The sequence below is a fragment of the Bidens hawaiensis genome, unplaced genomic scaffold (genome assembly GCF_021521415.1).
Source record: "Bidens hawaiensis isolate Kalapana, Puna unplaced genomic scaffold, B.hawaiensis_p1.1 tig00062744_1, whole genome shotgun sequence".
Lineage (NCBI taxonomy): Eukaryota > Viridiplantae > Streptophyta > Magnoliopsida > Asterales > Asteraceae > Bidens > Bidens hawaiensis.
The window spans coordinates 12,525-28,356 of NW_027501268.1; the positions used below are offsets into that span (position 1 = coordinate 12,525).

The 15,832-nt window shown below is 35.8% G+C and overlaps 1 protein-coding gene across 1 annotated transcript; it reads left to right on the forward strand.

Moving 5' to 3' along the window:
* Positions 1–8,711: 8,711 nt before the first annotated feature.
* On the forward strand, positions 8,712–10,908 carry LOC143603798 (protein FAR1-RELATED SEQUENCE 5-like). The gene is made up of 6 exons (XM_077080492.1): positions 8,712–8,883; positions 9,040–9,430; positions 9,508–9,766; positions 9,945–10,321; positions 10,436–10,493; positions 10,606–10,908. Exons 1-6 carry the CDS (start codon positions 8,712–8,714, stop codon positions 10,906–10,908), a joined length of 1,560 nt encoding a protein of 519 aa, XP_076936607.1.
* The last annotated feature ends 4,924 nt before the right edge of the window (positions 10,909–15,832 follow it).

Sequence of the window (15,832 nt, forward strand, 5' to 3'; positions counted from 1 at the left end):
TGATAGAATTCGTCGGGTGTGACTTCTTCTTTTCTTTTCCCTTCTTACAACTCAGGCAATCGTTACTCAAATGAAAACCCTTGACGTTTACTCCTTCAACAAGTTGGTTATGAACAAGATAGTTCATCTTAGGAACGTTGATGTGACCCATTTGTCGATGCCGAAACACATATTCCTTTTCAGATGCCTTGGTGACAAATCACTGAACATTGCCCTGAGTCGTTGATGCCACACCCATATTAATAACATAAAGATCATTCTCTCGTGATGCCTTCATTAATACCCATTCATCCGGTATCTTGAATCCAGTCTTCAGAATCAAATAATCTTGACTTGTAAAGTGAGTTGAAAAGCCTTTGTCACAGATTTGGGAAATACTCAGCAAATTATTCTCCAGCTCAGTAATGTAGTTCACATTATCAAACATCACCTTCCCATTCGATAAAGTACCCTCACCAACAATTTGACCTCCTTGATTTCCTACAAACCCCACATATCCTCGTCGAATAGATTTAACATTCTTTAGCAAATGGAGAGTTCCAGTCATGTGTCGAGAGGCTCCACTATCCATAATCCAACATGAGTCGTTGGATCTTGAAAGCCCCTACAAAAGTATGCGATTAGTGAAACAAGGAAACCTAATCCTTCTTGGTCTTGGGTTGTTTCATTTTTTCATTTAAAACATCCTCAAAGCCATCATATTCTCAATCAGACAATGAATCAACAGATGAACATGAACTAGATGAAACGGACTTAACAACTTGTTCAACAATTAGATTAACAAGCTTATTAGAAGACTCAACAAATTATCCCTTATGTTCAAAAGGTAGTTTAACAACTTGTTCAATAGGTGGTTTAACATTTTCATCTTTTATTTACCTTTTAGCACCCAGTTCTGCCCAACAGAACTTATCTTTTTATCTTCTTCACATTGTGAAGACTCACCGACCTAAAATTGTTCTATGAACAACTCCTTCTCCACAACCCATTTTAAAATCTTTATGGGTGGAGAAGTAGGTCTCACATATGAAACATTCACTTGTAGTTTGTTGTTTACCACATGCTTTTTCACTTGGGAATTTGAGAATCATTTTGGGCAAGAGTAGAACAAATGTCCTTCCTCATGATAACAAAAATATTTTCTCTGTAGTCAACAAACTTGTTAACTGAAGAAACTTGATTCTCTTCCATATCTTTCTCAACCTTAAGTCTATAAAATTCATCATTAGATTGTTTTCTAAAGATGGCCTCTTTTTGTTCCTCAAAGGTATCACCTTTAACAAAAACAATCTTTTAAAAACCATCATTCGGTTTTATAGACTCTTTGTTACCCTCTTTATACCCAATACCTATTCTTTTATAGTAAATACTGGTTTTAGCAAATTTTGAACTATGATTACCAGTTTTATTTGATTGAGTTTCATTTCTAGTTTTAGCAAATTGATTACCATTTACACATACTTGAGGCTCAGTTTTTGTCAACACAAATTCAGCAGCTTGTCTGCCTACCTCACTCTCACATTCAGAACTATGTTGAGAATTAACAGGTTGCCCGTCACATGATAGAGATGATGAAATATCATGATGTGGTGAATCAGGCACCACATTTATCGCCTTAAGAAATCCTTCAGGTTCTTTTGGAACATAAGAGCTCCAAATCGGTGGTGGTACAATATGATATTTTGGTACCTCTTTTGGAACAATATGATCAAGGACATATGATCAGCGAAATAGCTTTTAAGTTTAGTTTCAACTCTTTCAATTTCAATTTTAGTTAGTTGAAGTTCTCTTTTAAGTTCCGCTTTCTCATCGATATGCCTATTGATGGCAATTTGCTTACCTCAACCGTGTGCATAAGCATTGAGATCGTTTTCTCATCTTGTAGGATTTTCACCCACAAGTTCTTTTCACACGTTTGAAGCTTATCATGAGCCTCTTTAATACTTTTATAATCAAGAAACACATTATTGTAGTCAGTTTTTAATTAATCAATTATAAAATCCTTTTCATCACACGACTCACAAACATGTTTTTGAGTAGAAAATGTTACCGCCCAGCTATGCAAGTATGATGAATGGACTCTTCTTCAGTATCTTCAGTATCAACTGTCGCTGGAACACCTTCGGCTGGCACAGTTTCATCACTCATTTATTCAATATTTGTAGCTACTTGAACTTCATCAGTTACCACAATATCATCCTCTTCATCATCAATTTCAAAGTCAATCTTTCCATGAGGCACTTCCTCGCCATTAAACCAACCTGCAAAACTTTCAAACATATCAGGTGGCAAAAATGATTTAAATAATTCATTTGGAATAGAATCAAAACTCTTAGGAGATTCTAGCTTTTCAGGATCACTTGACTTCTCAATGTTGTTCTCCTCTTGATCATCTACATCAATCTTTTTAACATCTGTTGCTTTGATCTTATTCTCCACAGTAACATCCTCCATATCATCCACAATTTCATCTTCTTGTACCTATTCTCCTTGTTGATCCTCACCAATTACCTCAGAAACTTTTGCTCGGTGAACAGTAGAATTCCAGTTGAAACCCTCATCCAGTTTTGCATGACAAGTTTTTGATGACGAGTCTTCGTTCTTCTTTGATGGTTCAGCTAGTGCAGGAAAACTTTGATGATATATGGCTTGCCTATTGTCGTCCCTACCAAAAGGATTATGGCTAGCATTTCCAACTTATGGGTTCGTGCATTCCCTCTTGAAGTGACCTTTCTCTTTACATCGAAAACATCGGACTTTTGACTTGTTAAATCCGAGTTTTGAAGTCGTTCTATCAAGGCAGTTCTTACCAGTAATTTCTCTGAATCTTTGGGCCCTTCTAACAACACTAGCCATACACCAACTAATAACCAACATCTCAATTTCTTCAAGATCGATTTGATCATAATCCTCCTTTGTCATGTTGTAGTTTCCAATTCTCCCGGCAATTAAGCACTCATATGACTCGAGGACAGCTCCTAGAAAAGCCATATGTTCTTGAACATTTGTCAATAGTCAGTCCATTGTTGTTCTTGATGTTAACAGCTATGTTGCATTGCACAGCATCGGATGATGGACTTGGAGATTTCGAGGATTGATCAGGAGGAAAGTTGGTTCCAAAATAGATGTTTGTGTAATGTGGTACATTAGGTGGTTGACTTGATTAAGAACTACCACCAAAACTGCTTATCAATGCCCAATCGCTTCATTTCATTCACCAAGTGACAGTACCTCTCAATCAATTGTGCCATTGATTCACCTTTGCCATAGTGAATATATTAAATTCCTTCCTTGAAGAGCAATCTTGGACTTTCTCATATCTGGATTCCCTCTGTCTTTGTTCAATAAAGATTTTCAGATTGAGTGACATGAGCCATTGTGTTGTAGTAGTTGAAAAATCTCATACTTAATGGCTTGTTGAAACAAATTCATCATATTCTTCTCTCTATGAAATATTGCTTTATTAGCCTCAGGAATTTGGGATAACCTATAGCTAGTACCATTTTCATTTCGTGGAATAATGTACTTCACCTCAACCGCTTCACATGCCCTGTAATTCAAAGCTTGAACACAGGTCTCAAACTTATCAGCCCAAGTTGGATAATAGTCCATCCTTAACAGCTTCGGGGGCTTAATAGATATTCCCATTTCATTTTCTAAATTGATATTCTGAAATATTAGCGATGAGTGTGTCATGAAAGCATTCAATTCTTCCATCGTTGCACAAAAATCAAGAAACTCAGCTAACTCAGCGTATAAGTCTAACAAGCGTGTAAGTCACTTATACGTTGATGCAAGAACTTATACGTCGTATAACACTCTAGAAAACTTATACGTATAAACCACTTATACGTAACACTTATGAGGATAACACCTTATATGGATAACCAACTTATACGCCAAGCTTATACGGAGATCAAATAACAACTTATATGGGATCAATCAAACTTATACGCTGCACATTCTATACCCATGAACATGATCTGGAAATAGAGTCTCAGCTTTAATTTGATGAAATCACTCGTGCAGAAATTATTCTTAGATGATCGAGATCTCTAAGTTTGATTTGAATTTGAACCGTAAATGAGTGAGTAATTGAAAAATAAGTAATCGGTTATGAACTTTGTCTTTGAAATCTTCAAATCTTAAAGTAAATGTGTTCAATTCAGTAGTAAACACGAGGCAAAAGCTCTTATACCACTTGAAAGACCTCGTGCCCGATCATAATACGTCATCATAACGTGTAGATAAAACATGATAAGGCTCGATAACTTTGTATTTACTATACTAATTCATATGGCGGAAACATATAATAAAGGAATTGACCACATGTTAACTCGTGTAATCATCATTATATTCATATAACATTGAAAGTACAAATGATAATCTCTCTGATCTGAGTTGCAAAAACTACTATGAAAATACGACATGTAAGCATTATTTATACAAGAACCTATGAACGTATAAGTCTTGTATGGCGTATAAGACTTATAAGCCACGTATAAGTCTTATACGCTAGTTAGACTTATACGGCCTTAACAAGTTTCTAATATTGACATTTTCAGCCCCTATAACATACACATTTGACATATTTAGCCCATTAACACTACAAGACCTAGCATTAGACAATATGCTCTAACATTTTCAAGAAAGAATCTTCATGTAAATCTTCTAGAAGGAAGTTGGTTACAACTGATTTGATGACGTCACTCTTCTGTCATCTCGCGTGTGACGGGAACGTCTTACGGATCACCTTTAAAGGAGTGTTGAGTAACCTGTGGATAGTCTTTGGAGTTTTTCATTAATCGTCCTCCGTCTTAAGTTATGCGGGTCACAGGAATGTTCTACAGGGAACTTCCGAGGAAGTCCTGAATGACCCGCGGATGATCCTTTATGGGTATTTGAATCTTTTTACTACCCTACCTCTATAAGTCCCCCCAGTCTAGTGTTTCTTCTACGTGAAGTTTTATGCGGGTGAAATTTTGGACCTGAGATTTTTTTATGGGGATTTTGAATTTTTGCTTGTGCTGTGGAGATATTTCTGTTCTTTTAAAGATAAACATGGAAAGATTGACGTGACAGGTCTACAGACGCCGCATGGTGATGTGCCGGCTGTCAGCTGTACCCTATTGTACCTCCTTTTTTGCCTTTTCAGTTTCCCGCGTGACGTGTCGCATTCTTACTGGACCCTAAGCCTTCTCTTTCCATTGTCACCTTCCCATCGCATTAACTGCGATGGGTATAAATAGGGATTTTTAGGTTCCGTATGGAACTTTTATCGCCTTTTCTTCTTCATCTTCATCTTTATTTCTCTCGAATTCGAGATTATCATCTGCAATTTCTTGTCCATTATCCCTTCAGCCACCAATGCTCACTGTTTCTCGTTACCTCCTGAAATAATGCCTCAAGAGAAGAAGACGTTGCTCTCAATAGAACATATCGAGATAAAGTGGAAGAGATTTGAGTTTGAGAAACTCATCTCTACGTATGGCATAGCGCCGGAATGGGGGTCAGAATACCCTGCTGTCGGATCTACCGCCAACAAGCCTCTAGCAGGCAAGATGGTCGTGTATGTTGAATGTATTACGACTGGGAATCTTCATTTTCCGATAACCAAGTTCCTGGGCAACATTATTATTGGCCACGGGATCCATTTATCCCAAATCCATCCATTCGGCCTGATGCGAATTTGTCACTTTGAATTTGTTTGCAGAGCTAATAATAGTGTGCCCAAGGTAGATAAGTTCGTCGTGTTTTACAAGATGCATGGGCGTGGTGGCTGGTTCAACTTTTGTTAAGCCGCTAAGAGAATCATTGGGATCGAGCCACCACGCAGTACCTGCGGTTGGAGAACCAAGTTTTTCTGGATCCGCGAGGACGTGGTGCCTATGTGTGGGCTGGTATGAGCCGCATATGGCCATACCCAGAGTTTGAAACATACTTTCAGAATACGGATGAAAGTAAGTATTTTATTAAACTACTCTTATATTTAGTCATCTTAAACCCTTTGTTCATGCGGCATTTGTAGGTGAGGGATCAATGCTGAACGCACTATTTGATAAAACTGTGGATTGTATGCAAAAACGCCCATGAGATCTAACCGCACTTCCTATTTAGACAAGACGAGGGATCGCTTTTTGTTTCCAAAAGATTTACACCCTGAACCCGTAGTGTCTGAGGCCGTCTTTGAGTTAGGTGAGTTCTTCCTCAACCATCGTCGTTTGAATGCACTTACTTCTGATGGGGTGATATTGTTATCCTCGAATGACGAATCATCACCCCGCCCAGAAGAAAAAACTATTACTGAGATAATTGAACCATTGGAAATTATGCTTGCTTTAGCAGAGCTTGAACGCAAAAGGAAGCAGAGTACTTCCAAGTCCAGCGATGCCGATGAAACCGATGAGGGTCCGCCCATGAAAAAACATGCAGCGGGGCCAAAGAAAGTGAAAACGGTCCGTCTTAAGGACCGGGTCAAGGATGTGGACATGTGGTCACCACCAAGTAAGTTATTATTTTCACTCGTATATTACAAAAATTATTTCATTGTATGCCTAACTTTTTATATATTTGCTATTCGTAGAGGAAACAACCGCGCCCGACCAGGATGTAGTAATCCAAGATCCTCCATCTCCTCCACCCACTATCGTTTTATCTGATGATGCTTCAATTTCCAAATGGAAGGAGCTGGTGCATGATTTTGAGGACCTGGAGACTGAAGAGTCACCACACCATTCACCGCCTTCTCCTCCCACTTCTCCCATCCATCAGACAGGAGAGGGAACGACCTCGTATTCCCAACAATCTCCTCAGGGGACTCGATTTCATCGTCCTTCTGATTCGAGTTACCTTAGCCCGGGAAAGGATGGCCACCTCGACATACCACGTTGGACCTTAGCCTAGGTGTCGTGGTTCTCGGACGCGAATACTTGTGCTGAATTTCTCAGCCATGGGATCCCGCCTGCGCAGCGTGCATTCCAAATTGGTCATTCCCACCATGATCTTGCCTGTGGTTTTAATTTCACTTTAGCCAACGTCGTGGCTAGCGGGCAAGAAATTTTCTGGGAATGGATGTCCATGGGGGAGAAGCGGGTGAAATGACAAACCAAGTAGAAGAAGCGAAGAAGGTTGCCGACAAACAGCGTTTAGAAGCTAACACTGTCAAGTGGAAGCTAAAGGATGCTGAAATTGCCCTTCAAGCTGAGAAGGATCATCAGGCTGCCGCAGCCCGGGCTTGGGAGGCGGCGTGTAAAAACCAAAATGCCATCCTTGACGCCGCCCGCAAAGAAACCAAATGCAAAGAGGCTAATCTGGCAAAGGCTTTGGAAGCCAACATTGCGTTGGAAAGTCAGGTTGTTGTGTAGGGTGATTTGATCAAGTTGTATGATGAAGAAATCCGAATATGAGACCATATTTGAATCATTCAAAATTCCGAACCTAAAATATTCAAATACTCGGATATCTGAAATTTTCGGATGTAGATAGGGATATATAAGTAGCCTGGATATTTCGGATATCCTAATTTTACTCAAATTAATATGTTTTTTAAAATTATTAAATAATTTCGGCCATCCAAAATATTTTTTTAAAATTATTACGTAATATTTTTTATTTAAAATAATATATTTTCTTTTAGCATTCGGATATCCAAATTCGAAATTTCATATATTGAAATTCACTATAAATTTCCAGGTATTCGAATTTAAACACCCTATCCATCACCTCGCAGCCAGATCACTCATTCAACGTCAACATCTTGCTTCCACATTCACCACCCGAAATGTATAATTATAATTACATCTTATATAAATTTTATATATCCACGTATAATATATACAAACTTTGAAATGATTTTCTCTGAAATGTGTAAACGTAAGCATACATGTAATAACGTTAAGACGTCATTTACTGTAAATAACGTGTTTTAATTTAAGATAATGTATATAAATGCTGAGAAAAGATGGAATACGCTAATCCCTATCGTACAAAATCGTACGCGAAAACAGGAAGCGTCGATCTACACTTACCATTCAGTTGAAAGCGGTTGAGGAGATCCTGTGTTTTTTTAAGCGAGAAGGGTACGATTGTCTTTTTGATTCATCATTTAAATTTGGTAATTTGCGTATAAACGGTTACAATCCTGATATTTAGCTTAATCAAAATCAATTTCTTATTTTACGAATCAATTTTTGTACCTAAAACTATCAATTGTGCTCTATTAAGTACATGAATCAGTTTTTCAAGCGATTTTTGTGATTTTAGGGTTTTAAAATGGAAGACGATCGCGAATGTAAGTTTTTGCTGTGTTTGAATTAATCAACTGTAGATGTATACGTTTATAATATGTATGTTAGTTCTCATGAGAATCACATGATAATTGAATTAGTTTAGTTTTTTAGCGTGTTACGAGCGTGTTCATATTAGGACCGTCTTTTGATTTTTGATGTTTCATAATACGAACGTATCATGAGCGTGTTAATATGTCTGATTATGAGCTGATTATAATGTTGTATAATATGAGCGTCTTATGAGCGTGTTACTATTATGTTTGTTAAAATCGTGTTGCTTATAATTTTTGAGTGTGTTATAGCGTGTTTGGATTATAATTTTTATATTGATGTTTTTGTGTAGATGATTCAAGTGTTTTGGTTGAAGGTCAAGGGGTTGATATAATTCCTTAAGTTTCTTCTTCATACAAACCTGTTAAAGGAATGATGTTTTCGTCAATTAATCAAGCATTTGATTTTTATTGTGAATATGCTAAAAAAGCTGGATTTGGGGCTCGTAAAGGTGGATCTTACATGCATGGTAGTGTATTAAAGACTAAGTACTTTACATGTTGTAAAGAAGGTCACAAGCCAGCAAAAATGTATGATTCAAAAGGTGATTGTAATGAATCAAGCAAACCATATTACAAAAGGAGGAAGAGGCTGACAATTAGATGTGGTTGTAGAGCACATATATAGTTTAAATCTGTTGTCGGTGAATTTTTTCAAGTAGATGATTTTGTTGAATGCCATAATCATAAAATGGTTGCAGATTCTGATATGCAGTTTGTTCGTTGTGCTAGGAAGTTAACACATGTCCAAGAGGAAGCTATTTATGAGTTGTCTAATATGAACTTGGGACCTGTTAAAGCGTTTAACCTTATGAGAACACAGTACGGTGGGTTTGAAAAGGTAGGAGCAACTAAAGATGATTGTAAGAATTTTAAACAAGGTTTGAATTGTTATATTGGAGAGTATGATGCTGAGATGATTGTTCAGAGATTGTGTGCGAAGAAAACATTTTCATCTGATTATTCTTTTGAATATGATGTCATTGATGATCGTGAGTTAATTCGTATGTTTTGGGCTGATGAGACTTCAAATAGTAATTATATTGCATTTGGGGATATTATATCTTTTGATGCTACATTTAAGACTAACAAGTAAGTTTGTGTGTATGTATAGGATTGTTTATATGTATATGTTTTTGTGTCTATTTTATATGATCTTATATGTACAGGTGCAATATGGTTTTATTCCCGTTCCCGGCAATTGATAACCATTGTCATAGTGTTACTGTCTGTGCTGGATTACTAGCTTCTGAAACTATTGAATCATACACATGGTTATTGCAAATTTTTCTTAAGTCATTTGGTCATGCACCGAAGGTTGTTGTTACTGATCAAGACCCTGTTATGAAGCAAGCTATTGCAGCTGTGTTTCCAAATACAAGGCATAGGTTATGCATGTGGCATATCATGAAGAAAGTTGCTGACAAGGTAACTTTTCTTAATTGTGTTTTAAGCAGTTTTGAATAATGAGTGTTTTACAAGCGTTTAACGGCAATAGTCTTTTTATTTTGATGTTAAATATGTGAGCGTTTATGAGCGTAAAATGATTACATATTGTGACAACGAGCATTACAAAAGCGCTTTAATATGTTTTTTGTGTTATCAGGTGGGGGCTGATTTATGTAACAACGAAGATTTTAAGAGTAGGCTGTGTAACATTGTGTGGACCGATTCAATTAGTCCTTCAGAATTTGAGGAAAAATGGCAGGCTATAATGGTTGATTTTGAGCTTGACAAGAATAAATGGCTTACTGATATGTATGAAATCAGATTTGATTGGATACCTGCGTTTTATAGAGATGAACTTTTGTCTGGATTGATGGGTACAGCATCAAGATCAGAGAGCGAAAACCATTTTTTTGGAAAAGCTACAAATTCTCAATTAACATTAGTTGAGTTTTTCAACCATTTTGATTTTTGTATGGAGATACAGAGATACAATGGCAGACGGTGTGATCATGATAGTAGGTACACGTATCCGCAGTTAGAAACCCGAAGTTATCTTGAAAGGGAAGCAATTAGGATATATACAAGAGCTATATTTAATTACCTTCAAGATGAAATGAATGAAATTTTTTGTGGTGTTTCACAATTCAGTTCTTGTCAAGAAGAAGGAGGGTTTTTGAAGTGTAAAATAATGGATTTTAATGCGCATGTTCCAGGTTTTTTTGGAGGTAATTTACGAGCGTTTATTAAGTGTTTTAGTTTAAAGTTGTTTTAGTTTAAGTTAATTAACAAGCGTTAGATAAGCGTTTTACTTTTTTTAGGTTGTGTTTAAGAAGGACGGTGAGTTTGGTGAAGAGTCTATTGCAACATGCTCCTGCAAAAGATTCGAACAATATGGTTTGTTGTGTCGGCATATTTTCTACGTCATGAATATGTATCAAGTCAAGAAATTCCTTAAAAGATATATAAATGATCGATGGAGGAAAGAGGCTGCGGTGAATATCAGAACAGTTCCAATGTCAGAGTTTGGTAATGATCAGAACAGGAAGATAAAAGAAATTTCAAGAGAAATAAAGTATGCCGATGAATACCTCATCAATAGTTATGTTGCAGATATTGATTAATTAATTAAAGTTAGAGATAAGATGAATTTGATGATTGAAAAAGCAGACTTAACTCGGTATGAAAGGGTACGTCCATCTAAAAGGGATAGATTTGCTGCTATTCTAGGTTTTGAACAGCCATCAGAAGTTACGGTTCGTGTACCTACTAGAATAAGAAACAAGGGTCGTGGCTCGCACAAAAGAATTAAATCAAAGAAAGAGAGAGCCATTAGTCGCTCTGGGAGGGGTTATAGAGAATGTCAATTTTGTCACGTAAGTGGGCACAATAGCAGAACTTGTAAAACATTGCAACAGCAACCGCAACAATGAATTCGTAGTTGGTTAGTTTTTTTGTTTTTTTTTTCGTTTGTGTGTTACGTAGTTAACTTTTTTTATACAAGTATTTAACAAACGTATAACAGGCGTATGACGAGCGTATGACAATCAAACATATAACAAAAGAAGGCAACATCATAACAAAAGATAAAAATATTTTATTTTTTTATTTTTTTATTACATGGGGTCACACCCCATTAGACCCCATCATCATCAGGCCCCATCATCAGACCCCCATCAGACCCCGTCAGCCCCCATCAACCCAAACCCCATCAACCCCCACCACTCCCTGCTTCTTGATCTTCTCACGCCCATCTTCCTTGAACTCCATGTTGGCTGATAAATTTGAAACTGTGTCAGCCAACGTACCATAGACGGAGTCGTAGCATGCAGTCTATTGTTTGAGGAACTCAGCAGTCTGTGCCTTGAACTCACTGTCAGGTAGTTCTACGAGTTCATTGTATGCATCAAGAGTTTTTTATTTCTCTTGAAGCACATATGTCTGTGAGTGTTGAAGGGCTTTGAGAAACTTTTCGTCTTTTTTCTTTCTCAAGATCAAGCTTGGCCTTGACCATGCTTTTTACTGCTTTATCTGATGAAAACATTTTATGTGTTTGTTTGTTTTTTTTTTTTTTGAGTTTTTTGTGTGATATGATTTACAACAATGGAGGTGAAATATATAGACATAATTTGGATGTCTATTAATTGTGGGTAGTTGAGATAGAGTTTATTCAATGTCATTTAATTTGATGTAGTTTGTGATCATCAGACAAACTGCATTTTTAATCTTTGTTTTGTTGTTGACATTAGTGTAACTTAATTTAAGTGATTTGATGTAGGCGATCATTACAGAAATCTTTTTATTTGGACTTCAATTTTGGCAGATGAGTTGTTATAAATGTAATTTTAAATTTTGGACAACACTAGATTAGAAATTAGTTTCTTTTTAACGAGATTCGATGTCTAGCGTGTAAAAGCGTACAAGAGCATATAAGTACGAAAATCTTTTTTTCTTTTTGGCAGATGAGTTGTTTTTCTTTTTGGCAGATGAGTTGTTATAAATGTAATTTTATGTTTTATTTAGAGTGATAAAAGCGTGATATATATATTTTTTTAATCTTTGTTTGGTTGTTGACATAGTGTAAATTTAATTTAAGTGATTTGATGTAGGCTATCATTACAAAAATCTTTTTTTAATTGGACGTCAATTTTGGCAGATGAGTTGTTATAAATGTAATTTGAAGTTTTTATTTAGCGTGATAAAAGCGTGATATATATATATTTTTAATCTTTGTTTGGTTGTTGACATAGTGTAAATTTAAATTAAGTAATTTGATGTAGGCTATGATTACAAAAATCTTTTTTTATTTGGACTTCAATTTTGTCAGATGAGTTGTTATAAATGTAATTTTAAGTTTTTGACAAAACTAGATTAGAAATTAGTTTCTTTTTAACAAGATTCGATGGCTAGCGTGTAAAAGCGTACAAGAGTTTTCAGTTGTTTTTTGCTCATTATAAGTGAGCATATAGTAATGAGCTTACACTGATCGTATGTTGCGTCCGTGAACATACAGTTATGAGCGTTGTTCAAGCGTTTTGTCCTTTTATTATGATTTTTTACACTATTTTGGTCCGTGAATCTGCAGTTGTTTTTTTTCCTTTTTGTACTATTTGGTCCGTGATATTTTTTCTATATATATGCTATATTTTGTCACAGTCATATCCACCCATCTCAAAATCAGTTATAATGGATGTCTCAACATCATCATCATCATCTTTCAAGGAAGCGTTGAAGATGAAATTTGTTGAGCAAATAGCCGCCGACAAAGCTTACCGTGACAAGCTAACACATGATTTTGTGATGCTTAATAATAACATGGATTACAGGGATGCTATTACGAATGTTCTTGTCAAAATGTCTGCTAGTGCTATATGAGATCTTGCTGTTTTGTTTATGGTTGACATAGGGAAGAATGACTTAGAACAGTTCAAAGAATTATCAAAGGCAATTCTTGAGCTAAACTGTTCAATGAAACTGAAGTTGGATTTTCTCAAGTCAATATTAGAGTATGAGGCAAGTGGGTGATGTTTGAGAGTTTGATGAGCGTTTTTAAGGTTTATGTTAATCGTGTACTCCGTGGTATTTTGTGTGGTAATAATAATATTCCAATGTTTTTTGTTAGTTGATTTTTCCAAACATAAGTACATTGACTAAAATAGACAACAAAGTCAAATTAGTTGTTGCCTTATTTTGAGTTCTTCAACAATCTGCTCCCCAGACATTTTGGTGTCGTTATTTTTGCTAAATTGTTGCGCCTTCTCGATTAAAGTATCTCTTTTCTTGTTTATATCCGACAGAAGGATTTTGGCCAAATACTTTGTCCTCAACATTTTTAGTTGATTCTGTTGTTTAGGACATTCTTTGTAAAATCCACATGTCCATGGTTTCTTTCTTTCATACATCTCCATGTGTCTCATTGTAAAAATCCCACAATCTACCCCGTTTTCGGTTGTTCTCCATGACATCCTTAATCTTGTCATTGGAGCCTTTTTGATTTGTTCAGCAATGGGGTGATTGATTTTCTTCGATACATTTAGAAGACCTTTTTCTAAAAATACATTAAAAGCAGTTAATTATTTAACAATTTTATAATAGATTTTTTGTTGAGAGAGAGTTTATTGAGCGTTTACCAGGATTTGTGGATTCTTGTTGTATCTTTCTTCAAAAAGTCGTTTGATTTCTTTTTGTTTGTCTTCTGGCTTCTTAAACTTTTGATTAGTCGGTACTTCTTGATGTGCAATGTTGTCAAACAACTCTATCACTCTGGTTTGAAGGTTTAAAACAACCACATAGAAGTGATCTCTATGTAGTATTGGCACGAAGAAAATAGCAACTTCCTTCATTGTTTTGATATCACACCTCATCATCTGTTTCTCAACGTTGTCAGTAAGCACATCGAGTCTTTGTTCATTTGTGTGACCAAATGCATCATTATAATGGTCACTTGTATTCATGTTAAAGAACTTAACAAGCGTTTAACAAGAGTTAACAAGCGTTTAAGATAACATGTATAATTAAAGCATACCAGCAGTGTGCTTGTACCAAAGAGCCTGAATGGTGATTCTGCAGATTTTTTCTTTTCCTCAAAGTTCAAGAGTTCACAGAATGCATCCATTGCGTTTGTTGTTAGATACAAACCAGGGTAAAAGCTCTCAAAAATCACCTTAAATGAATCTGTGTAAGTAGTCTTGAAAACCTCTTCCCATATGTCGTCAAGGCAAAAAAATATTTACTCCACAATTGTTTTTTCACCATCTGTGACTGATGTGTTTAGTTCAGACTCTCTTAAAAAATATGGTGATCTCAATGCAAGAGGTAACTTTTTCTTTCTTTCTTCTCTCACCAACTCTTTGTCTTTATTTTCTTGCATTAATGATACCGGAGATGTGATTTTAGGTATCATTTTTGAAGTTGATATCGGTGTTTTGAAATTTTCACTTGGTGACATAGCAGCATCACAAACAGAATTTTTCACTTGGTTTTTCTCTTCAACTCTAGTAACTGAAAAACAACAAGTTCAAGTCACTGAAGCAGATTACCAAAAAAAAATTATAAACCAAATGAATTTTTTTTCTGTCTTACCTATAATATCTTCTAGAGTTGCATCAGTTATGAGATCAACACCATCTTTGTTTTCACCCCCTTGTATCATCTCTGATGCAAGGGCACTAGACTCTTGGTCATTTGTAGGAACATGTACCACATCAGCTCCAAGTGAGATAACTGTGAAGCAATAAGTGTGAGCGTTTAGAAAGCGTTTATGTATGAAACTAGTAAAAAAATATAGACTAGCATTCAATACCTTCAGCTTCTTTTGGAATTTCAGCTTCTTTTGGACTTTTTGCGATAGTGTGTTCCATCTTGTCATCTTTTGTTCCAACTTGTGTATCTTTCATATGAAATATAAACATATTAACATGAGCGTTTAAGTTGTATAAAGATAAATTTAAGCATATTAATACCTTCTTTGCCCATGCACGTACAGTAGAGACAACTGAATCAAGTTTATTATTCCCTTCTAGCTCTATTACTATAATTTCTTCATCTTTGTTTACTTGAGATTCATTACCAATGACAGTTGTCATATAAACTTTATTAAAAATATTCTTTTAAGTTGTATGAAAGAAGTTTTTAATTTATTTACCTTTTTCGGGCTCCATAACCTCTGTATTTACCACTGCATCACCACCCCTTGCACCACTAACCCCTGCATCATCAACAGTTTCCCCATATTTTTTCTTTTCTTCTGACAGATTATAAACTTCTGGAATATCTGGGATTCAAATTTTAGATATCAGAGTTTGTTGAGCGTTTATAGTATAAGTATATAGAATCATACCACTACCTTCTTCACCAACCACAGTATCTGAACCAACTACTGCATCTGAATGAACTGACTCAATTGCGGCAGCTGTATAAGAAGTGGGAACTTACAAAGACAAATATATATATATATATATATATATATGTGTGTGTGTGTGTATATATATATATTGATTAAGAATTAGATTGTTTTTCTTACCTAAATTAAGGAGTGTGTTGTTTTTC